This window comes from Hemiscyllium ocellatum, chromosome 14, assembly GCF_020745735.1.
Source record: "Hemiscyllium ocellatum isolate sHemOce1 chromosome 14, sHemOce1.pat.X.cur, whole genome shotgun sequence".
Taxonomy (NCBI): domain Eukaryota; kingdom Metazoa; phylum Chordata; class Chondrichthyes; order Orectolobiformes; family Hemiscylliidae; genus Hemiscyllium; species Hemiscyllium ocellatum.
Genome location: NC_083414.1, coordinates 10819430 through 10843798, shown reverse-complemented (window position 1 = coordinate 10843798; position 24369 = coordinate 10819430). Strand labels below are relative to the sequence as shown.

At 44.9% G+C, this 24369-nt stretch overlaps 1 protein-coding gene across 3 annotated transcripts; it reads right to left on the bottom strand.

The window, feature by feature from the left end:
• Positions 1-5057: 5057 nt before the first annotated feature.
• Positions 5058-16245, bottom strand: LOC132822065 (cytokine-inducible SH2-containing protein-like). 3 transcript variants are annotated; one of them, XM_060835079.1, is made up of 3 exons: positions 16086-16245; positions 6574-6741; positions 5058-5992 (listed from the first exon to the last, which is right to left on the bottom strand). In XM_060835079.1, the coding sequence occupies exons 2-3, from the start codon at positions 6701-6703 to the stop codon at positions 5511-5513; spliced, it is 612 nt and encodes a 203-aa protein (XP_060691062.1). In that variant the 5' UTR covers positions 6704-6741; positions 16086-16245; the 3' UTR covers positions 5058-5510. The 3 variants fall into 3 exon arrangements, with proteins under 3 accessions (XP_060691062.1, XP_060691061.1, XP_060691060.1); XM_060835078.1 differs by having other exon boundaries at positions 6574-6815; positions 16086-16244; XM_060835077.1 differs by lacking the exon at positions 16086-16245 and adding an exon at positions 15444-15913 and having other exon boundaries at positions 6574-6815.
• Between the last annotated feature and the right edge of the window lie 8124 nt (positions 16246-24369).

The following is a 24369-nucleotide window of genomic DNA, read 5'->3' as shown; positions in this document are numbered from 1 at the left end:
TGTGATCTATATGGACTTTAGTAAGGCGTTCGACAAGGTTCCCCATGAAAGACTGGTGAGCAAGGTTAGATCTCATGGAATACAGGGAGAACTAGCCATTTGGATACAGATCTGGCTCAAAGATAGAAGACAGAGGGTGGTGGTGGAGGGTTGTTTTCAGACTGGAGGCTTGTAACCAGTGGAGTGCCACAAGGATCGGTGCTGGGCCCACTACTTTTCGTCAATTATATCAATGATTTGGATATGATCATAAGAGATATAGTTAGTAAGTTTGCTGATGACATCAAGATTGGAGGTGCAGTGGACAGCGAAGATGGTTACCTCAGATTACAACAGGATCTGGACCAAATGGGCCAATGGGCTGAGAAATGACAAATGGAGTTTCAGTCAGATAAATGTGAGGTATTGCATTTTGGGAAAGCAAATCTTAGCAGGACTTATACACTTAATGGTAAGGTCTTAGGGAGTGTTGCTGAACAAAGAGACCTTGGAGTGCAGGTTCATAACTCCTTGAAAGTTGAGTCACAGGTAGATAGGATAGTGAAGAAGGCGTTCGGTATGCTTTCTTTTATTGGTCAGAGCATTGAGTACAGGAGCTGGGAGGTCATGTTGTGGCTGTACAGGACATTGGTTAGACCACTGTTGGAATATTGCATGCAATTCTGGCCTCCTTCCTATTGGAAAGATGTTGTGAAACTTGAAAGTGTTCAGAAAAGATTTACAAGGATATTGCCAGGTTTGGAGGATTTGAGCTGTAAGGAGAGGGTCAATAGGCTGGGAATGTTTTCCCTGGAGCATCGGAGGCTGAGGGGTGACCTTATAGAGGTTTACAAAATTATGAGGGGCATGGATAGGATAAGTAGACAAACTCTTTTCCCTGGGTTGGGGGAGTTCAGAGGGCATAGATTTAGGGTGAGAGGGGAAAAATATAAAAGAGACCTAAGGGGCAACTTTTTCATGCAGAGGGTAGTACGTGTATGGAATGAGCTGCCAGAGGATGTGGTGGAGGCTGGTACAATTGCAACATTCAAAAGGCATTTGGATGGGTATGTGAATAGAAAGGGTTTGGAGGGATATGGGCCAAGTGCTGACAGGTGGACTAGATTGGATTGGGATATCTGGTCGGCATAGACGGGTTGGACCGAAGGGTCTGTTTCCATGCTGTACATCTCTACGACTTTATTTAGTTGCACCTACTGATTCTCAGGACTTTTCCAAACCCAAATGACTGAGTAGCTGATTTCAGGGTAATGTCCCTTCTCCCAGCTACCAACAACCTAATTCACCACCCTGACACATAGCTTACCTTTATGTGGCTCTCCCAAGTCCCATGGAGCAGTCCTCATGCCAGTCAACATCCTGTGGTGTTTCCACAATATCACAGGCACAATGCCATGGCTGAGCCCTTTATACGGTAAAAGCCTTCATACTTTCTTGATATGTGGCACCGTAAGCAAACAGGACTCCAGCAAAAGCTGAGCCAGAATTTGAAAGGTTCATCAGGACTTCCTTGCTTTTGTACTCAATTTATAAAGCCCTGATTCCGTATGCCTTGTGAATTGCTTTCACAAGCTGCCAGGGAGGTGAGGAGGCAGCCAGGATGGATTGCCCACTCAGCATTTCAAGCCCAAAGTCTTTGCAACACTTTAGTCTCACCTTTTGCGCTGATGTGCAGTGTTCCCCCATCATTGAGGCTGAAAAGACCATCCCCTCTGTGACTACCTGGTCAGGTCCTCAACACCCCCCCCCTACAACCCACCCTCCCATCCTGGCACCCTCCCCTGTCACCACAGGAATTGCAAAACCTGCGCCCACATCTCCTCCCTCACCTCCATCCAAGGCCCCAAAGTTGTACATGCACATCCATCAATATCATTTATTGTATCCGTTGCTCCCGATGCGGTCTCCTCTACATTGGGGAGACTGGATGCCTCCTAGCAGAGCGCTTTAGGGAACATCTCCGGGACACCCGCACCAATCAACCCCACCGCCCCATGGCCCAACATTTCAACTCCCCCTCCCACCCTGCCAAGGACATGGAGGTCCTGGGCCTCCTTCACTGCCGCTCCCTCACCACCCGACGCGTGGAGGAAGAACGCCTCATCTTCCGCCTCGGAACTCTTCAACTGCAGGGCATCAATGTGGACTTCACCAGTTTCCTCATTTCCTCTTCCCCCACCTCACCCCAGCTCCAACCTTCCAGCTCAGCACCGTCCCCATGTCCTGTCCTACCTGCCTATCTTCCTTTCCACCTATCCACTCCACCCTCCTCTCTGACCTATCAACTTCATCCCCACCCCCATTCATCCATTGTACTCTTTGCTACCTTCCCCCACCCTCCTCTTTGACCTATCACCTCCATCCCCGCCCCATTCACCTATTGTACTCTGTGCTACTTTCTCCCCACCCCACTCCCCACCCCCATTTATCTCTCCACCCTGGAGGCTTCCAGCCTCTATTCCTGATAAAAGGCTTTTGCCCAAAATGGTGATTTTCCTGCTCCTCAGATGCTGCCTGACCTGTTGTGCTTTTCCAGCACCACCCTAATCTAGACTCTGGTTTCCAGCATCTGCAGTCCTTGTTTTTACCTTACTTATTTGTGGTTGCCTATCCCTCCAGTGAGTTAATTGTCCACCACTACTCATGTCCCACTATGACAGAACTACAGACCATTCGCGTGGGACTACTTACCTCTGGTATATGCCACTTTTGCTGTTTGGCATGAAAATAGACTATTGCAGCATCACCAGGTCAGCATCTCATTCTTAGGCCTACCCAGTGCTGCTCCGGGCATGCCCACTTCCACTTTTCATCGAACCAGGGTTGACCCTTTGGTTTGATGATAGATGGGGGCAATGTCAGGTTATAAGATTGCAGATCTGCTGCATCTAATGGCCCACAGCATCTCATGGACACCCAGCTTTGAAGTGCTGCATCCTGTTGAAGATCTATCCCACTTAGAACGAGGCTGGTGCTACAGAATAGTCAGGAGCTGTAGGTTCAAGTTTCATTCCGCCTGATGGTCAGGTCATAGATGGAAGCCAAACAGGTTGAATGTCAGTTGTAAATCTTTCTATCACATGCCAATTACAGGAGTACGGACCGAAAACCCTTGGTCAACCATTGGTGTAGAGTGGTACCCTTCAAGATACAATCTTGGCTTTAGACTCGTGTGCGGGCGGGGGGGGGGGTGTGGTTAACCAGCTGAAAGCACATATTTTACCTAGCTTGTGGGCCAAAGTAGTTCTACAGTCTAAACTGTTATAGAAAGATATTGTGGATGGCAGAGAAGGTAATGGACAGACATCTATACTGACTACAACAAAGCATAGCAAAGGATCAGTACAAAGGAAGAGTGTGACGCACTATGGACATCAAAGCAAGGATGGCATGGTTGGCACTTCTGCCTCACAGCACCAGGGACCCAGGTTTGATTCTACTTTCAGCTGTCTGCATGGACCTTGCACATTCTCCCCATGTCTGTGTGAATTTCCTCCCACAGTCCAAAGACGTGCAGGTTAGGTAGATTAGTGGGCGGCATGGTGGTTAGCACTGTTGCCTCAAGCGCCAGAGACCAGGGTTCAATTCCCGCCTCAGGCGACTCTGTGTGTGGAATTTGCACATTGTCTGCGTGGGTTCCTCCCACAATCCAAAAACGTGCAGGTTAAGTGAATTGGCCATGCTAAATTGCCCGTAGTATTAGGTGAAGGGATAAATGTAGGGGAATGGGTCTGGGTGGGTCACGCTTCGGCGGGTCGGTGTGGACTTATTGGGCCGAAGGGCCTGTTTCCACACTGTAAGTAATCTAATCTAGCCACATTAGAAATTGACCTGGAGTGTGCAGGCTCGGTGGGTTAGCCACAGGGAAAAACCCTGTGCAGGGTACATAGATGCGGGGTGCTCTTCGGAGGGTCGGTCCAGACTCGGTGGGCCAAATGGCTACTTTCTGTATCACAGGAATTTTATGTCCTAATTGGTGAGGAGGTAAATCTGGAAGTGATTGTCTGAAGACTGATTCAGAATGTCACTTGGGACATGGAATCAAATCCTACCACAGCAAATGGTGAAAGTTGAATGCAATAAAATCACACATTAAAAGCTAGACCCAATGACAACCCATTGTCAATTGTTGTAAAAACCAATTTTGGTTCACTAATATTCTTTAGGGAAGGAAATCTGCTGACCTTACTTGCCCTGGCCTACAAGTGACCCCAGGAATTCTCAACAATGAATTCAGGCCGATCTAGTGCCACACACATTCCAAGAAAAGTTTTTTAAAAAGCAGACCTGCACCCAAAATTTGAAGGTGCCTGCAGGATATTTTAAAAACCTGCATCTGGAGGCTATTTGAGCCATCCTCACTTGGTCAAGCAATCCAGTTCGTCCACCTTCCTGCTGTTTCTACAAGGCCCTGTGAATTTTGCCTTTCTATTTATCTAATTGGCTGCTGAAAGTCACTGAGGAGAAAGTGAGAACTGCTGATGCTGGAGATCAGAGCTGAAAAATGTGTTGCTGGAAAAGCACAGCAGGTCAGGCAGCATCCAAGGAGCAGGAGATTCGACGTTTTGGGTATAAGCCCTTCTTCAGGAATCTGAAACTGCCCAAAATGCCGATTGTCCTGATCCTTGGATGCTGCCTGACCTGCTGCGCTTTTCCAGCAACACATTTTTCAGTACTGGAAGTCACTGTTGAGTCTGCTTCCATCTCATGGCTCACTGGGGGTGGGGGAAAAAGTTCTCTCATCTCTCTCCTGGTCTTTTGTTCCTTCCCTTACATCTGTGTCCTTTGGATACTGGTGCATCTGCCACTGGGAGGTTTCTCGCTGTGTACTGAGTTATCCCTTTTTGTTTAAATTCAACAAATCTCCCTCTGAGGAGACCCCCACACCTTTAGGGAAACCTTATTTCCCCCTGTCAATCAGGTCCACTCACAAGAATTAAGAGATGGTGTCGGCCATTTGGCCCCTCAAATTCTTGGCAGCTATTTGATAAATTCTGATTGTGGCTTCAACACCACTTTTGTTTTCACATTGAATATTCCTCGAAATGAAATAGTAATGTGTTTTAAAATACTTTATTAGAAAATGTTTTCTACTTTTGGTCTTTTTTTAAAAAAACAAGTATTTCTCAAAATAGTCAAAGTGCATTCAAATAATATAAAAGCTGTAGAGTTATTTTTGCATATCTATGTTATATCTTGGTTATTCATCAAGGAATCTTTCCAGTCTGCTTCCTTAGCTGTTAATTCACATTTTAGTTTTTTGAAAAGTCCACAGGACCTGCTCCAGTACAGTGAAACCAAGAAAGTATATTCAAATTGTCCAGCACGCAACGCGCACTTTCAAACATAAAAGTCCGTTATTAATCATCACATCATCACTCAATGGCTCTCAAAGACCCATTGAGTGGCCATCTCTCAGCCAAGAAATAGGTGGCCACAAAATTGCCTGCGCTTTCTCTGCGAAAACCCTTGCCCACCGCATCACTCCACAAAAAAGAAACAATACTATCTCAGAGGAGGAAAGGGTATTCTTCTAAATACCCCTGGACGCTTTTTGGCAATGGTAGCTTATCCACTTGATGTGTTATTCTGTTAATAGTCAATCGACACAAGTGCTGAAGAGAAGGAAATGAATCCTTTCGGTGAAGTGGTTTGATGAGTTTTAGGTGGATGGCAGTATCCTTGGGGGACAGGGACACTGAGTCTGTCGATTTGTCGTACCGGTCCACGATGCAGGAGGTGACGTAATGCTGGATGAGACTGAGAACCTCTTTGAAGGCCAAGATCCTGGGCTTGGCCAAGTAGTACGAATCCAGGCAGAACTTGCCATTGCTGTACTCTATCCGGACATTCGTAGGACCACGATTGGTCTTCACCGAAAGTGTCAGCAGGTAGTTGGGGTGCGAGCTGTCTCGGATGAGGAAGGTCCCTTCTGGCATCTTGTTGAGTTGTTGCTTGGCTTCACTGGCTGTGATGGAACCCCAGTACCATCCTGAAGGTCAAAAAGTAAAAGGTCACTTTTAGAGTTGGTTGGGTATTCAAGTCTCCCCCCCACTAAGTGCTGGCTTATTGGTCGTGTTTTAGTCGTGAAAACCACCCTGAGAACAAACCCAAAAGAGGAGTGACCAACAACTTATGTATAAAGCAAAGTAAGAGGCCACTCTGCCCCATTAGGTCATGCTGTTTCTCCCTCTGGCTGTCATGAGGTTTAAATTCCACACCTTTCCATCCCCTTCCTACTTGTACATTTACCTAGCTTCCCCTTAGATACATCCATACTGTTCACCTCAGATCCTCCTTTCAAAGGATTTGGTGGGAGCAGATATGTAGAAAGGGAACTGGCTAAATGGTCATAGATTTAGATTTACAATAAAGTAGAAGATTGGTGATAATTGTTGTAAGAATTGGAGGGAAGGGATGATTAAGTCCTTTGCCACCACACTTGGTGCATTCCACGTCGCAACAGTCCTTAAGACAGGTGGAAGCACTTTCTATAGGGATGCTTACAAAGGACTTGGGTAAATACCTGAAAAAGGAAAAAACATGGGCTTTGTTTGGGATGTGTTCCCTCACCTGACAGATCCAGTTGCCTAAGGGTGGTGGTGATACATTGCATATCTGCTTCTGGGTCTCTTTTTCCAGTGGACTCCTGGCTTTGATGGCTTATTGGGACTAGTGAAGAATTCTCCTCCTGAAACGTCATAAGGGACACGTTCCTCACAGCCCGGCTTTCCTGTGTTTCTGAGATTACAATAAAGTCAGCGCTTGCTGGTGTCAGAGAGATGTTTCGCGTTCCTTGCTGTGTTGGTAAAGGTCTAACAATGGGAGAAAAGGGGAAAGTTTTCCTTTTAATAGGAACATGACAATAAAATAGACCATTTCACCGAATACAAAATTGTACAACTCACATCAACACTGACAGTAAAATACAGTCACCGAGCCTGGCTCCACAAACAGGAGAAAGTGAGGACTGCAGGAGGATGCTGGAGATCAGAGCTTAAAATGTGTTGCTGGAAAAGCGCAGCAGGTCAGGCAGCATCCAAGGAACAGGAGATCCGACGTTTTGGGTATAAGCCCTTCTTCACAAACAGCAAGGCACCTGTTTGCTAACCTCATTGCTATGACTTGCAAACTTCTGTGTCATCTCATCTTCTTTTCTAAGTCTTGACCAAGCCAGAGCGGAACAGCATTTTGTAATGGGAAAATAGGAGCTAAAATAAGCCATTTAGCCCTTTGAACCTGCTCTGCCATTCATTATGATCTTGGTTGATCATCCAATTGGGAACCTTGTTCCCGCTTTCTCCCACTTTGATCCCTATAGTCTCAAAAACGACATCAAACCCCTTCTTGAAAACATTCAAAGGCTTGGCCTCAACCACTGAAACATGAGCAATTAAATCTTTCATGATAGAGGTGTACAAGATGATGGGAGGCATAGATAGAGTGAATAGTCAGAGACTTTGCTCCAGGGCAGAAATGGTTATCACAGAGGGGTCATAATTTTAAAGTGATTGGAGGAAGGTTTAGGGGAGGTGTCAGAGGTTGGTTCTTTACACAGAATGGTGGATGTGTGGATTACATTGCCGGCAGTGGTAGTAGGATCAGATACATTAGGGACATTTAAACGACTCTTGGATAGGGACATGGATGATAGTAAAATGAAGGATATGTAGGTTAATTTGATCTTAGAGTAGGATAAAAGGTCAGCACAACATCAAGGGCTGAAGGGCCTGTACTGTTCTATGTTCTATGATTTTGAACACTGCCATTACACTTCTGCTCCAAGTGAACCACTCCAAAGTTCTCCAGTCTATGTACATATAACAGATATTTCCGACAAAAATAAGAATTGCTATAAACCCAAAAGGTTAACTCTGATTTCTCTCCATGGATGCTGCCAGACCTGCCGAGCCTTTCCAGAAATTTCTGTTTTTGTCCGATTTACAGCATCCGCAGTTCTTTCGGTTTTTAACAGAAATCTCTAATCTCGTGCAGATTCCTCCTCCACACGTGGTTTCCAAAGGCTTGATATCTGCTTTCTAAAACATGGTGCCCCGACCTGGACACTGCCCTTTAGATAGACCCCAATTGTCCGAAGGATTGGCATTAATTCCTTGCACATGTACTATACATTTTAAAAATTACATTCACATGCATTTGAAACTGCATTCCAGAAACCACTTTGCTGGGATTTTAACAAGGCATCTGTTTTCTGGGATTTAAGATAGCTGTTACAATTCTGTTTCGATGACACATGGAAGGTTCATTATTGCAGCAGTCAGCAGCTTTGTGAGAAGCTTCTTTGTAATTTTTCAAGGTGGTGTAAACCGCTGACCAAAGTCATTTCTGCCCCACTGCCTCTTTCCCATCTCAAATAAAGGAAGTGTTGCTTTCGGCCGTCACAAATCAGGCTATTTCATCAACTTGAGAGGTTTACGGAAACGGTCTGAAGAGCCAATATTTGTTTGTTGGGGGGTGGGGGGGCTAATATTTTTGACCAATCCTGTGGGGTTAACATGACTCAGTTAGTAACATTCTCACTTCCCAATAAGCAGGCCATGAGCGCTTAGTTGACAGACCAGTGCCATAGCAAGGGAGTGCCGTACTGTAAGCTATACTGGCTCTCATAACCATAGCTGAAAATGTGTTGCTGGAAAAGCGCAGCAGGTCAGGCAGCATCCAAGGAACAGGAGAATCGACGTTTCGGACATTAGCCCTTCTTCAGGAATGGCTTCATAAGTCCTGACGAAGGGCTTTTGCCCGAAACGTCGATTCTCCTGTTCCTTGGATGCTGCCTGACCTGCTGCGCTTTTCCAGCAACATATTTTCAGCTCTGATCTCCAGCATCTGCAGTCCTCACTTTCTCCTCTCATAACCATAGCGAAAGCAAGACCTCATATAGCAGAAGACAACTGCAAACAGGTGGTCAAACGAATTCAGAGGTTTGCAGATGATTGAACGAGAGACCTAGTTCACTCGACAGGGGCCCTCCAGGCACCCCCTTTTAAACAGGTGAGTGGTCATTCACAATTCAACAAGGAGGTCGGTCACAGCTGAGCCTCATCTGATGCCTTACCCAGTGTCTTTCATGACCTCAAGACATCACAGAGCATATTACAGCCAAATGAAGCACTTTTGGGACGGAGTCACTGATGTAAGATGAAGAACAGAGTAGCCAACTTGCTGTAGCACTCCCCACCCCAAGTATTACACCATAGATTTAGCCTGAATTTTATATTCACATACATGGAACACACCCCTCTATGGTTCAGAGGCAAGAGGCTTATCCACTAAACTATACTGGCATCAATATTATTCACAAGAACTGAAATTAACTGCTGTAGCACTGAAACATGACTATTACGGAAGGAAGCTGAAAATGTGTTGCTGGAAAAGCGCAGCAGGTCAGGCAGCATCCAAGGAACAGGAAATTCGACGTTTCGGGCATAAGCCCTTCATCAGGAATCAGGAAGGGATGAAGGGCTTATGCCCGAAACGTCGAATTTCCTGTTCCTTGGATGCTGCCTGACCTGCTGCGCTTTTCCAGCAACACATTTTCAGCTCTGATCTCCAGCATCTGCAGACCTCACTTCCTCCTATTACAGAAGGAAGTCCATTTGTTCCATTATGCTGTGCTTGCTCTTTGCTGGAACTATCCAATGAATCCCATTCTTTCTGCACAGCCCTGCAATTTCATCTTCTACCAAGGATTGACCCTTTGAAAGTCATGACGGAATCTGCAACACACATTCCTACCCTTAAACTCACCAGCGCAGGCTAAAACCTTTGCTTTGGCATGAATCAGTTCAAAGTAAATGGATTAACAACTGCAATGAAACATTATTAATTGGAAAATCTAAGCCTGAGATGCTGAAGGAGGAAGCAGATGTGGCAGGAGTCAACAACCAACTGAATGGCTTCCAAAGATTTCTCCAACCTTGAAACGATGTTCCAAAGTTAAAATCCTCACCCATGGCCCTGCCTCTCTGTAATCACCTCCAGCCCTTCAAACCCATTGGCTCCTCCAGTCCTAATCTCTGTACATCTGCCAATGTTAACCACTTCACGATTGGTTGCTCTGCCTTCAGCTTCCAAAAATCCTAAACTCTGGAATTTCTTCCCTCTCTGAATTTCCACCATGCTTCCCTCCTTTGAGATGCTCCTTAAAACCTACTCCTTTAGCCAAGGTGTTGGTGACCTGATCTAATATTGCCTCACATGACTCCTGATGCCTGATAGCATTCCTAGAAAGGTTCATTGGGATATTTTGATCCATTAAATGCACTTTGTTAATTAAAGTTGCTTTTAACAGACACCACCGACCTCAATGCAACCAAAGCCAGAAACAAAATCTGAATAAATCTCAGTGCTCAAATGATTTTTAAAAAAATTATTACAAGAAAGTTCTACCCCTCTTTTTCAAAAGACCATTCCACTAGACAATGCAAGCTGAGGGGAATGCCTGAGATTGAATGTGTCAGAGCCAATACCGCTCAAAAAAGCAACCAAACTCTGCACAATGTTTCAGAATCCTTGAAAACGATTGGGTTCACAAACGTTCACCTCTGACTAGATTGTAAATCACATTCAGGCTCGGTTTTGATTTTTCAGCTTCACTTCCACAACTTGAGGATGAGCCAACCAGCTGAGGCGCTGATGGGATGTTGCTGATTCAGAATCAGGATTGGGGGGTTGGGGGGGTGGAAAGGGGACGGGAAGGATTGCTGTATCAGGAGAATGACAGGAGTGTTAATAGACTACTTAGATGGGCCCAATGGTCCTTTCTCACCCCAGCTTTATATCACATCGCTGATGGCTTGAGCAAAGTTTTTTGTTTTTGCATTTTGTTTCCCTGCAACATTTATTTAAGAAGCTGCCTCTCAACTCAATTGTCTATGTTTAGCCATTTGCAGGAAACAGGAGACCAGGAATTTCAGCCAATGAAAAATACCAAAGCTTCTGGTTCAGCTTGTTTCAACGTTGGAATGTGCTCACGAATGGGGAAATCCAAGGGTTATGCACACAAATCCGCAAGACTCATTTATTGGTTGCACATTCCTTCAAGCATCTGAACCTGTTGTGAAAGATTCACAAGCAGCAATTGACAGCTTCGGGATTTATAAAACCAGCTATTTCCGTGCTGGTTACCTGATACTATGGAAGCTCACGGCAAAGTAAAATCTGTTTGTTTAGAAATGATTTCAGTGACGGGACGGTTGGAGAGTGCATTTTTCTTCAGTCTGGAGAGCGCTTAGGAATGAGATGGGGTAGCATGTCCTTCACTCAGAATGTGGCCAACTTGAACATTTCCCCATCCCAGAAGTCTGTGGGGGCTGGCTCACAAGAGCATATTCAAGAAAGGGATAGACACTTAAACGATTAAGGGGTATGGAGAGAAAGCAGGAATACGGTATTAAATTAGAGGATCAGCCATGATCCTACTGAATGATAGAACAGGCTCAATGGGATGAATGGCATACGCTCATGACTAGGTGTCAATGTAAACCTAACAGCTGATCATCAATTGAAATATTAAGGGTCGACTGTGTGGTGCTGGAAAAGCACAGCAGGTCAGGCAGCATCTGAGGTGCAGGAGAATCGACATTTCGGGCATAAGCCCTTCATCAGGAATATTAAGCCTGGATATACCCCAGGATGCATGAGATGGTGTTCTTTTAGTGCTGCGTGCCAAGAAATAACACAGTAACATCTGCCAATGGCTCCCAAAGAAACAACATTGTATTTATATATAGCACAGTGCTCTGCATGAAACAGTTATACTCACTTTATGCTTTGTGGGTTCCAACAGTGCATGCAGATGTTTGAGCACACGTTTGACTGTTCAGCACAGTATTGATATAGACTTGTACAGCCAGAGGTGCTGCGTTTCAGATGAGACATTAAATAATGGCCCCGTTTTCCCCCCTCAAGTGAATTCCAATCATCCTGTGATACCATTCCAAAGTATTGTCTCTGATGTCCTGGACAATGTCTGTTCATTGCTAAAGCAGACAATCTAGCCACATAGTTCATTACATGCTACAAGCAAACTGGCTGCGCACTACCTCCATTTTCAGCATGATTTCACCTGAAGAGTGCTCCAAGCAGAACAGCCACAGGTGGAATAGCTGCAAATGTGTTGCTGGTCAAAGCACAGCAGGCCAGGCAGCATCTCAGGAATAGAGAATTCGACGTTTCGAGCATAAGCCCTTCATCAGGAAGATTCCTGATGAAGGGCTTATGCTCGAAACATCGAATTCTCTATTCCTGAGATGCTGCCTGGCCTGCTGTGCTTTGACCAGCAACACATTTGCAGCTGTGATCTCCAGCATCTGCAGACCTCATTTTTTACAGGTGGAATAGCCCTACATGGACTGCATAGCTCCTCCAGATATCCTGGGATTATGCAAACCTTTTTAAATAAACTTGCAAAACTACATCTTGCCTTTTGCATCTCGGTCCTCTCCACTTGCGTGAGTTTTTTTTATTTCTGAACACCCTTTCTTCCAATCATTACCAGCATGGAACCAATCAGTAGATTCCACCTGGGAATGCAACCAAGCAACTATCCTGGTGTGAGCTTAGATATGAGAAATCCATTCATTTTTACTTTTATCTTTGTGATCCAGCTTTCAGTCTCTGCCTTCTGCAGTTGCCGAGCTGGGAGTCGGTGCATGCAGTGGGACGGGAAATGACAGATGCAAAAACCACTTCTAGCTCTCCAATATTTGAAACATGATGAACAAATAACATTAGGGTGAGATTACACTGGTGCATCATTGCTGCACTAATTGACCCTTGTACTATGCACCTTCCAACTCAGATTTATTTAACAGCATCTGCTCCAATGCACAAATGGCCTTTTCTAAGCATGATATGGACACGGTCAGCATTTTGTTGTGATAATTTGCCCTGGCAGTGGGAATCATACTGTCACAACTAGAGGGTATTGTTGTCTTTTAGATTTGAAGTATTTGTGTCAAAATCCTTACCTTTGTTCTATTTGAATAGGAATTAATCATTTTTTAATAATTTTTTTTCAATCCTACCCATTGATACTGAATTATAACTCACTCATTTCCCACCCCTACCTCCAACTCTTGAAACTTTGAGGATAAAGAGAAAGGTAAAGGTGGGGGGGGAAATGAGTGAAGAAATACCTGCATTTCTTTAGCTCCTGACCCAAAGCACCAATTAGTTTTTTGTTTGACGTACAACCAATGCAGGAAACGTGGCAACCAATTTGCACACAGCAAGATTCCACAAACAGGAATACAATCATGGCTGGGTTAAGGCAGAGGGTGTGTGTGGAGGGCAGGGAAGTGATGACAGTGAGGCATTTAGAGAGAAGACCAGGAGACTTTTCTGACACACAAGCATGCTGGAAATCTGCAATGTCTAAAGATAGGCAATGGATCAGGCAGCATCTGTGGGGAGATAAAGGTCAGATCGATGACCTTTTGTGAGAACGGGAAGAAATGAAAGAGAAAACAGGTTTAAAGTAAGAATAAGAGGCAGGACCATGCGGGGGGGGGGGGGGGGGGGGGGTGAGAGAAGATGGAAGGAAAGACAAGTCCAAAATCTAAAAGACAACAAAATGAGATAAAAGTGGGCAGTAAGGAAAGGAACAAAAGAGATCTTAGAAAGTTCACAAGCCTGAAACATGAGCTGTCTTTCTCTCTCTTCTCTCTCCCCACAGACCAGCTGAGTATTTCCCTTTTCCCTTGATCTTTTATGTAAAAGATGTTGTTGCTCCAGGTAACCAACTCTTTTTTTTGTCTTTGTCAACTTCCCTTTCTGGGGAAGTGAAAATGATGGTTTACAAACCACGCTGTTAGGACCAACCAGACCACACCTAGTGCTTATCATCTCATCCTCCATTACCACCTTCTCTCAAATCTCTACATCTGCCCTCTATTCCCTTCCACATTACCCATTCCCTGGGGTAAAGTTCAAGGCTGCAAGCTCACCCCCTGCTTCTCCAGGCTAACTAGAGAGATGGCAATCTGGTAACATCCCTGAATGAATAGAACAAAGCTGGGTGATGAATATCATCATCTACACCTGCTCCTTTATGGCTAAAATGAATGATGATAAACACAAGACCTGGAACTGCTTGGACTGTCTTGCACATGAACTATAGATTCACAGAAAGGTTAAACCACCACCATTATTTTTATTTCAACTGCCTCCAGCTTAAAAACTGGTATGGTCTCACCTCACTTTGCACATCGTTATCTATAGTGACATTTTCCAATCAGCCTGGTCAGAAACATGCCTCCAGACCAGGATGGGGCTTGAACCCAGGTCTCCTGGTTCAAGAGATATGGATTTGAAGGGCTTATGCTCGAAACGTCGAATTCCCTATTCCTGAGATGCTGCCTGGCCTGCTGTGCTTTGACCAGCAACACATTTTCAGCTGTGATCTCCAGCATCTGCAGACCTCATTTTTTACTCAAGAGATATGGACACTACCACTACATCATGTATTCAGTTTATACTGGTCCTCTGTTGTTTCATTTCTCTGAAGGGTGTCAGGTACAAACCTGTGGAGATTCTGCACGAAGTTGGCAGTGGGGCAGAAGACTGCAGAATGAGCAGAAAGAAGCTTTAGTCGTTGGAGGGGTGTGTGTGTGTGTAACGCCAGGCGGTTGAGTACAGCTACAATCGGCAGTAACCGATTTTTCACATCTTCAGCAACAATGCTCACCTGGTTATGACCTTGGTGCCAATCCTGTGCTTTTTTTATTTTAGCTTCCCCTGGGTAAGTGGTGTTGGGCTGGCAGTTATTCTGGGAACCGGGACAGAGACAGAAACTAATGCCACACCCACAAGCAGACCAACACAAAAGCTAGTTTAAGTGGCTCCAGTATCTCTCAGTCGCTAACTCCCCACCCCTGTTCTATCATTGTTTCCATTTGTCAAACGAAAACAAAACAGATTAAAATTATTTCACTTCAATTCTAACTTTAAAAATTAATTTCGTTTTTAAAAGATGCATTTTTTCTCGACTGAGCTCAGATCCATTAACCATTTAAAATGTTTAATTGACATTAAACCTGTGTCCCTTTATTAAACCCTAACTGAATATCAGTGTTTCTTCACACACGACACTAATTATTTCGTTTTCCATTAGAAACATTTAAGAGCTCATCAGGCCTCTGTTGAACGCAGGATAAAGATATTCCGGAATTATAAATGCAGCCACTCGGGATAATAAACAAGCCATGGATGGAACAACTGCTGCTTTGTTTTTTTTAAAACAAGACTCGGGTCCAGTCCGGAGACAGACCGAGTGCGGTCGAGGTTCAGCCTGGGCTGTAGTACACGTTAGAAGGGTCGAAAGTCCTCGTCCCCTCCAGATTCACAAGACACAATTTTATCGTTACAAAGTAAGATCGAAAGAAGTCGATATCAAAGTGAAACACACGCAAAGTACTTACCGCTGGTAACAAAGCACCATGTCAGACAGTAATGTCAACCTTGGGAACCGACAGATCTTGTTGTAAAACTCCCTTCAAGTTAGACAGCACGGGGAAACTGTCGGGATTTTCCGGGGCAATTCAAGTCTGTTCTCGTACAGCTTACTCTGGAACTTTGTTTTTTTTTAAAAACCTCCCCCTTTACCTCCACACACACACACACACACACACACACACACACAATTGTACCAAACTTATTGTAAAACGTAGGTTTGTAGAGAATCCGCGTCTCCTTGCTGCGGCAGAAAAAAATAAATAACAGTGGAACCACAAACAAACAAGAGAAAATAAAACACAGGCTCAGTAAAATAACTTCAGGCACGCAGCTCGATCAATCTCGCCTTGCCCTCTCTAAACACTAAGTTTGGTAAATCATTTCAAGGAGATATTACAGACTCATGGCTTTAAACATACTAAATGTGTAAGGGGGAAGAGCTCATAAGAAATAGGAGAGGGGGAGGAGACAGTTGCCACTTGATTGTCACAATTATAAGTATTCCAGGAATGGAATTTCCTAGAATTAATACTATACTCGCCAGCTCCTCTGAACACAAGGAACTCTGGAACAATCAGTCTGTTCCCGAAGAAATTGACATTTGTTACCTGGTCTTTTGGGGTTTTGTTTAATCCCTCCGTCTCGGTGTGTTTTAATTCATCTTCAACTCTCTCTGCTCCCCAGCACCAATTCTAATTGGGCTCAGGGCCAAGAATGTGTCACGAATTACGGCGGAAATGTCTTTGATACATTTCCAAGAACTCTCCAGGAATACCACCGCAGATGCAAAGAAGGGAGATAACAGCCAATCAGCAAAAAGAGCCAAATAAATGGCATCTTCTTCCTGGTTATACAGCACTGTGTCACCACCCAAACAAACAAATCACCCAACCATTAACTCAAGTGGTTCCTGTTGTTTATTTCTGCCGACTTCTCGATAGGGAGGGAGGATTTTTTTGTTTGCTTTCTTTCAGAGATGTCCATTGGCATCATGCTGTTTAGGATCTATTGCAGACCTTATTTCAATTTATACATTTATAAATTATATTGGTCATAATTTGGAGATGCTGGTGTTGGACTGGGGTGTACAAAGTTAAAAATCACACAACACCCGGTTATAGTCCAACAGGTTTATTTGGAAGCACTAGCTTTTGGGAGCGCTGCTCCTCACCACCTGATGAAGGAGCGTCGCTCCGAAAGTTAGTGCTTCCAATTAAACCTGTTGGACGATAACCTGGTGTTGTGTGATTTTTAACTTAATAAATTATATTATTTATAATCTTGTGGAGTGGCAGAATCCCTAGTTACTCTTCAAAATGGTTTCTCCCACTAGTGTCAGTTCACTGTAAAGAGTAAGGAACGTGGTCAATATCTTAACTGGTGTGGACAAAGTCAGAAGTCACACGACACCAATCCAACAAGTTTATTTGAAATCACAAGCTTTCGGAGCTCTGCTCCTTCCTCAGGTGAACTGGTGGGAAGTGGACAGGCAGACAATTTATAAGCGTAGAGATTATTGCAAGATAATTCCAGGTAATGACGAGTGTCAAAAGGTGGTACAAATGGTGTGCGTGGAGTGGCAAAAGACAGCATAACAGGTCTTTGCAGGTGATCAGAAGTTCAGACGGTGTGAGTAAAGTCAGCTAAACAGTAAGTGAAGGGATGACCAAGAATCCAATTAAATGAGGCGGAGAGATAGCTACAAAAAATTAAAATAAGATGGAGCAGGAGACAAACCAAATGGCTAGAAACAACATGACGGGTATAAGGGTTGCATGCCCAGGGTCTAACCAAAGTAACAGGTAATCCAAAACTGTACAAACTAATTAAGGTAGAGAGATCGTAAGTTATCAAGGTGATGGTGTCACAATGGGACAGTAAGGAAGATTTTACAGAACAGTGCAGTGGGGTTACACGTAGCGCGACATGAATCCTCGATGACAGTTGTGGCTGTCTTCATGGGTATGGAACTTGGCTGTCAGTTTCTGTTCGGCAATTCTGCATTGTTGTGTATCTTGAAGGCCGCCTTGGAGAACACTTATCCAAAAATCGGAGGCTAAATATCCTGGATTAATGATGCATTCTCTGACTGGGAGGGAACACTTATACCTATCATGCTACTCCAGTTACTTGGTTTGTCTCGAGCACCACCTTATTTTTGATATTTTGCAATTTTCTCCCTGCCTGAACTGATCAGATTATAGACCATCCCTTCACTTGTGATTCAGCTGCTGACACTTTCCTCACACTGTCTGACACTGTCGATCGCCTGCTGAGACTGGTTAGTCAGCCTGTTGACACTCCACGACACTATTTGTATTATCTTTCAACACTCATAATTACCTGGACCTATCTTGCAATGATCTCTCTGCCTATATATTCTGCGCCTATGTGCCTCTCTCCACGAAGGACCAGTGCTCTGAAAGATTGTGATTTCAAATAAATCTATTGGATTATAACCTGGTGTCACATGACGTCTGACTTTGACCTGAATGCAACAATTTTGAGTCATGTGAAACAAAACTGTGCCTTATCCAGGGGCTGGCTCCTGGGGCACTGGTGTAAAGGTATCAGAAGCACCTTACTACCATCAGATTCAATCCCTCATCCAACAGCCTGTCGTGGCGTTTTCGCTTCACAGTTTAACACGCCCTTCCTTACTCCCCTCCCTGCACTGGTCATTACCTCCCCTCCATTGAGCATCAGGCACGGGAGGTTTTGTTTTGTTGTAGAAATGGGCGTTAACCGTGTTTTTCAGTATTTCCACAGATGCAACACTCCATTTCTCCATAAATATCTCCAGCCCCACAACCCTTTGCACTCCTGAAATTCCAGCTGCTTCTGCATTCCCAATGTTATTCACTGGTGTCCGTGCCTGAGTGCCTAAGCCCTAAGATTTGGGATTCGTTCATAGAATCCTCCTATAGTATGGGAGAAGGCCATTCGGCCTATTGGATCCACACTAATCCTCCAAAGAGCAACCTACCCAGACGCACACTGTCTACCCTATCCCTGTAAACCAGCATTTCCCATGGCTAGGCCACCTAGCCTGTACATCTTTGAACTGTGTGATGAAACTGTAGCATCAGAGGAAACCCACACAGACACGGGGAGGATGCACAAACTCCACGTAGTTATCAGAGGCTGGAACCAAACCCAGGTCCCTGGCTCTGTGAGGCAGCAGTGCTAACTACTTAATCACTATACTGCCCAAAGTTTGTAGCCTTGCTATCCTCTAAGATACTGCTTAAAACTCACATCTATCATGAAGCCACTAGTCATCTTTCCTCGAATACTTTGGCATTTTTCATTAACTGTACTATATAAATGCAAACTGATTGATAAGATGCACTCGATAAAATGTGAAAAGAGTTGCATGTTGGTGACGGGAGAAATCCTTTCACTTTATGTTTTCTATCCATTCTTTCACAAAGTCAATAATCAATTGGTATATTGTTGAAAGTAAAAATCAAAACTGTTTGATTGTTTAGATTAGATTACTTACAGCGTGGAAACAGGCCCTTCGGCCCAACAAGTCCACACCGACCCACCGAAGCACAACCCACCCATACCCCTACATTTACCCCTTTACCTAACACTACGGGCAATTTAGCATGGCCAATTCACCTGACCCGCACATCTTTGGACTGTGGGAGGAAACTGGAGCACCCGGAGGAAACCCACGCAGACACGGGGAGACTGTGCAAACCCCACACAGTCAGTCGCCTGAGGCGGAAATTGAACCTGGGTCTCTGGCTCTGTGAGGCAGCAGTGCTAACCACTGTGCCAATGTGCTGCCTGTAAACATCAGATTAATGATAGAGCAAGGTCACTATGGTCGATAATCAATTCCATCAAGAATTCGGAAGTAACAGGGATTTTAGTTTAGAATTAATTATGATTAAAGAGAAAAACAACTGAGAGAATGAGCCTGAAAAGACAAAGGCTCTGGATGGATTCTGATCACAACACTGGAAAGAACTAGAGATAGTTAGAGGGACAGGTGGTGTTGAGGAAGGCCCCCCACCAACACACACCATACACCCAGCACCTTCCCCTGCTGCCGCACAAAGTGTAAAACCTATACCCACATCTCTCCCCTCACCTCCATCTAAGGACCTAAAAGATAATTTCAAGCCTAGCAGGTATTTTCCTGCACATCCACCCACCTCACCCACGACATCCGTTGCTCTCGAAGCAGTCTCCTCTACATCAGGAAGACGAAACTCCAATTTGCGGAACAGTTCAGGGAACATCATTGGTCTGTACACAACATAAACAGCCCCACCGCCGTGTGGCCGACCACTTCAACTCCCCCCTCCTACTGCCTGAAGGACATGCAAATCCTGGGCCTCCTTCACTGCCAAATCCAAGCCACCCGACACGCGGAGAAAGAACACCTCATCTTCTGCCTCGGGACCCTACAACCACACTGACTTCATCACTTCCCAATCTCCCCTCCCCTCACCTCATCCCAGACCTATCCCTCTAACTCGGCACTGTCTTCTTGACCTGTCCGTCTTCCTTCCTACCCTCCCCAGTGACCTGTTACCATCGCACCCCACCTACATCTACCTATTGCCATCTCACATAACTTACCCACCTCGACCCTCCTATTTATCGCTCAGCCCCCTTCCTCCTCCACATTCCCGATGAAGAGCTTATGCCTAAAACATTGACTCTCCTGCTGCTCAGATGCTGCCTGACTGGCTGTGCTTTTTTCGGCGCCACACTTTTTGACTCTGCAGGAGGACTTGGACAGGCGAGAAGAGTGGACAAACACCAGGTGGGGAAACGAGATGTTCTGCACTTTGGAAGGAAGAATTGGGATGTAGACATTTTCTAAATGGGGAAGGGCTTTGGAAATCTGAAGCTACAAAGGGACTAGTTCAGGATTCAGTTAAGGTTAACATGCAGATTCAGTTGGCAGTTAGGAAGGCAAATGCAACATTAGCATTCATTTCATGAAGGCCAGAGTACAAGAGCAGGGCTGTATCGCGGAGGATGTATAAAAGTCTGATCAGACCACATTTGGAATATTTTGAGCTCTGTATCTAAGGAAGGATATGCTTTAGACCTTAAAGGGGGTCCAAAGGAAGTTGACATGAATGATCCCAGGGATGAAGGGCTTGTCAAATGAGAAACAGTTGAGAAATTTAGATCTGTACTCAATGGAGTTTAGAAAGAGGAGGTTGGAAATCTCATTGAAGCGTATAGAATATTGGATAGAGTGGTCATGGAGAAGATGCTTCCACTAGTAGGAAAGACTAAGACTCGAGGGCACAGCCGCAGAGTGAAGGGGCAAGCTTGATACCATTCTAAACTAATCCCATATGCCTGAACAATGTCCATACCACTCCCTGCCAGTTCATGTGTGTGTCTAAACACTCAAACACTGCTGTCATATCTGCTTCTACCAATTCCCTTGGCAATGTGTTCCAGGCACCTACAAAGCTGCATTTAAAAAAAAATTTGCATGTCTCTTGTAAACTTTCCCCCCTCACCTTAAACTTACGACCCCCTGGTCTTTGACACTTCCATCCTCGGAAAGAGACAATCCACCCAATGCATGCCCCCTCATAATTTTAAGTAATTCTAGTTTGCCTCTCAGCCTTTGAAGCTCTGAAGAAAACAATCCCCAAGAATGTTACAAAAAAAAACTCAGCAGGATCTTGGAAAGCAATTTTTGTATACATTTGTTCTGCAGCCAAATATAGCATGCTACCTGTGCTGGCCTTCTATAGAAAACATAGAACATTACAGCACAGGATAGGCCTTTTGGCCCTCGATGTTGTGCTGGCCTTTTATCCTACTCTAAGATCAGACTAACCTACATACCTTCCATTGTACTATCTTCCATGTCCCTGATGCATCTGACTCTACTGTCACCGCTGGCAGTGCAGATCATGCACCCACCATTCTCTCTGTAAAGAACCTACCTCTGACATTACCTTAAAGTTATGCCCCGTCATGATAGACATTTCCGCCATGAGAAAGTGTCTCTGGCCATCCAGTCTATTCCTCTCATCATCCTTCGTTCCAATGAGAAAAGCCCAAGCTCCCTTCAACTTTCTTCATAAGGCCTGCCCTCCAGTTCAGGCAGCATCCCTGGTATATCTCCTGTGCACCCTCTCCAAAGCTTTCCAATGAGCTAGGGTTACAGCACATGGAAGTTAGGAGGCCACTAATAATTCAGAAGCTCAGGCCAATATTCTGGAGATCTGGTTTTGAATCCCATCGTTGCCCTGCAGAAACACCCACTTGATTGTTCAATGGGTAGAAGGTGGGGTGCACTGCCACCTTGTGGTAGTTCTGATTAAGTCCAGCTACAAAGTTACCAAACACACACTTGGCAGCATAGTCGAAGATATTACATTCACAGGAGCTTATTTCAAACTAGATGACGGATAAAACCTGGATTGTTTGCAGCTTTTGGCAGCCTGAACTTATCTTCAATTATAACGACGTTAAGCAATTAGAAGCTGAATAGATGTAAAGTCTCAATGTAGAACAATATCTAAGTTGCAAGTTAGCTTTGGTGGCATGTTGGCAGAATGTTGACATAAAGCCAATGACACTGGACTAGTAATCCAGAAGCTCAGGCTAACACTCTGGTGACCTGGTTTTGAAGCCCATCATTGAAGATGGTGAATTTGATTCTAATGAAAAAAGATTCTGGAATAAAAAGTTAACTGAACCATTGGGAAGAGAAAAAAAATCATCTGGTTCACTAATGTTCTTCAGGAAAGCAAATCTGCCATCCTTACCTGGTCCAGCCCACATGTGACTACCAGACTCGCAGCAATGTGGTTGCTTCTTAACTCCCTTCTGGGCAATTATGGATGAGCTAACCAGGATATTTGCTGCTAGAATTCCAGCCCACTCTACTTCAGCCAGAGTGTGTTAAGCCCCCACATGCATCTTAGAAGTAAACTATGGGGACAGGAATTAGGAAGGATTTCAGTCATTATCTATCTGCACAATACTCAGTCACTATGATCGTTGCGAAATGTTCTTGTCCTGCTCTCACCCCTCTGCTCCAGCAAACCACATTTCAAAAACAATTCTCAGGTTATAGGCTTCACCAACAAGGCCAGCTTTATTGTCCACTCGCAGCCCTAGTTGGTGCCAGGAAGGAGGGTGGACCTACATCTTGAACTGGGAGGTGAGGCTTTCCAGACGGTAATTGCTATAGTCACATATAGGACCTGACCAGGGTAAAGAGCTACAAGGTAGTGGTAATCCACTCACGTTTTCACAACAATTAGTTTTTTAAAATGTTCTCATAGCACAGCATAGTGCCTCAGTGGTTAGCACTGCTGCCTCACAGTACCAGGGACCTTGGTTCAATCCCAGACTGAGGTGACCATCGAGGTGGATTTTTGCACATTCTCCCCATGTCTGTGTGTGGGTTTACTCCCATTGTCCGAAGATGCGCTGGTTAGGTGGATTGGCTGTGCTGAAATAGTCCTGAGGTTGTGTGAAAAATGGAATATAAATACAAAAGCCAACTTTCCTCCATAGTAGCTCCTCCACCTTTGCCCTGCAGAAACCCCACTTTGTTGTTCAGAGCCTCTGGAGTGGGTAGTGTCCAGGGATGTGCAGGCTAGTGGGTTTGTCACAGAAAATACAGGGTTACAGGGATAGGATGGAGGGAGTGGGAAAAAGAGAAGGGGGGTGGTAGGATGGTCTTTGGAGGATCAGTGTGGACTCAATGGGCCAAATGGCCTGCTTCCACTCTGTTGGGATTCTATGACATCTCTGGCAGGACTTTGCCCTTGAACTGAACGGCTTATTCGGCCATTTGAGTGGACAGTTAAGAGTCAGCCTCAATGATGTGGGTGTGGAGTCGCATGTGGGCGAGACGCAGTAAGTACATGGGGGTTCCTTCTCCACATTAGAAACCAGCAGGTATTTACAACAACTGGTTGTGGTTCCATAGTCATCATTAGGCTGGCCTGATGAGCAAAGGCCAGGCAGTCTGGACCAACACCCTCTGGAGTTCAGAAGTATCAGGAGACTGATTTGAAACATATAACCACCAGTCGTTGTTGTCTAGAGAGAGTGAGTAGCCGTTCAGTCAGGTAGGACTATGGCGTCTAACTTATCAGATCCTGAGGGGATTTACCTAGGTGGATGCTTCATCCTGTAGAAGAATCTAGAACTGGGGCAGAGTTTCAAAATAGGGTTCAAACAGAGGAGAAAATATAAAAGCAGAGGGTTCAGAGTCTTTGGAATTCCTTTCCTCAAAAGGTAGTGATGCAGAATCTTTAAATAAGTTTAGGGCAGAGAGAGATAGATTCCTGACAACTTATTTGTGCTCAATGTCTTTTGTCATGGGTAGTTTCAGCAAATCAAATGCTGGGCACAACTAATGTTGTACCATGAGCAGGGCCAGCGATCTCTGAGTCATCGAGTAGGTCATGTTCCAATATGTTAACAAAAATTAATGCAGATTTTTTGGAAAACAATCCTTGTTCACGAGTCACCTTTAAGGAATGTTGCCTTGTCCAACAAACCTGTACTTTTCAGCTTTTCCCAACAAGGGTCAGTGAGTCTGCATCATGCTCCTCTCTCAGCCGCCATATTGCGATGTTTGAGCTTAGCTGTTGAGTTTCTTCAGCTGCTAATGGGCAGCATGGTGGCTCATTGGTTAGCATTGCTGGCTCACAGCGCCACGGACCCAGGTTCAATTCTAGGTCCGGGTGACTGTCTGTGAGGAATTTGCACATTCTCCCAACGCCTGCGTGCGCTTGCTCCGGGTTCCTCCCACAATCCAAAGATGTGCATGTTAGGTAGATTGGCCAGAGGCTCCAGGCAGACTAGGTGGATTAGCTATTGGAAATGAAGGGATAGGTTGAAAGCATGGATCTGAGCGGGATGCTCTTCGGA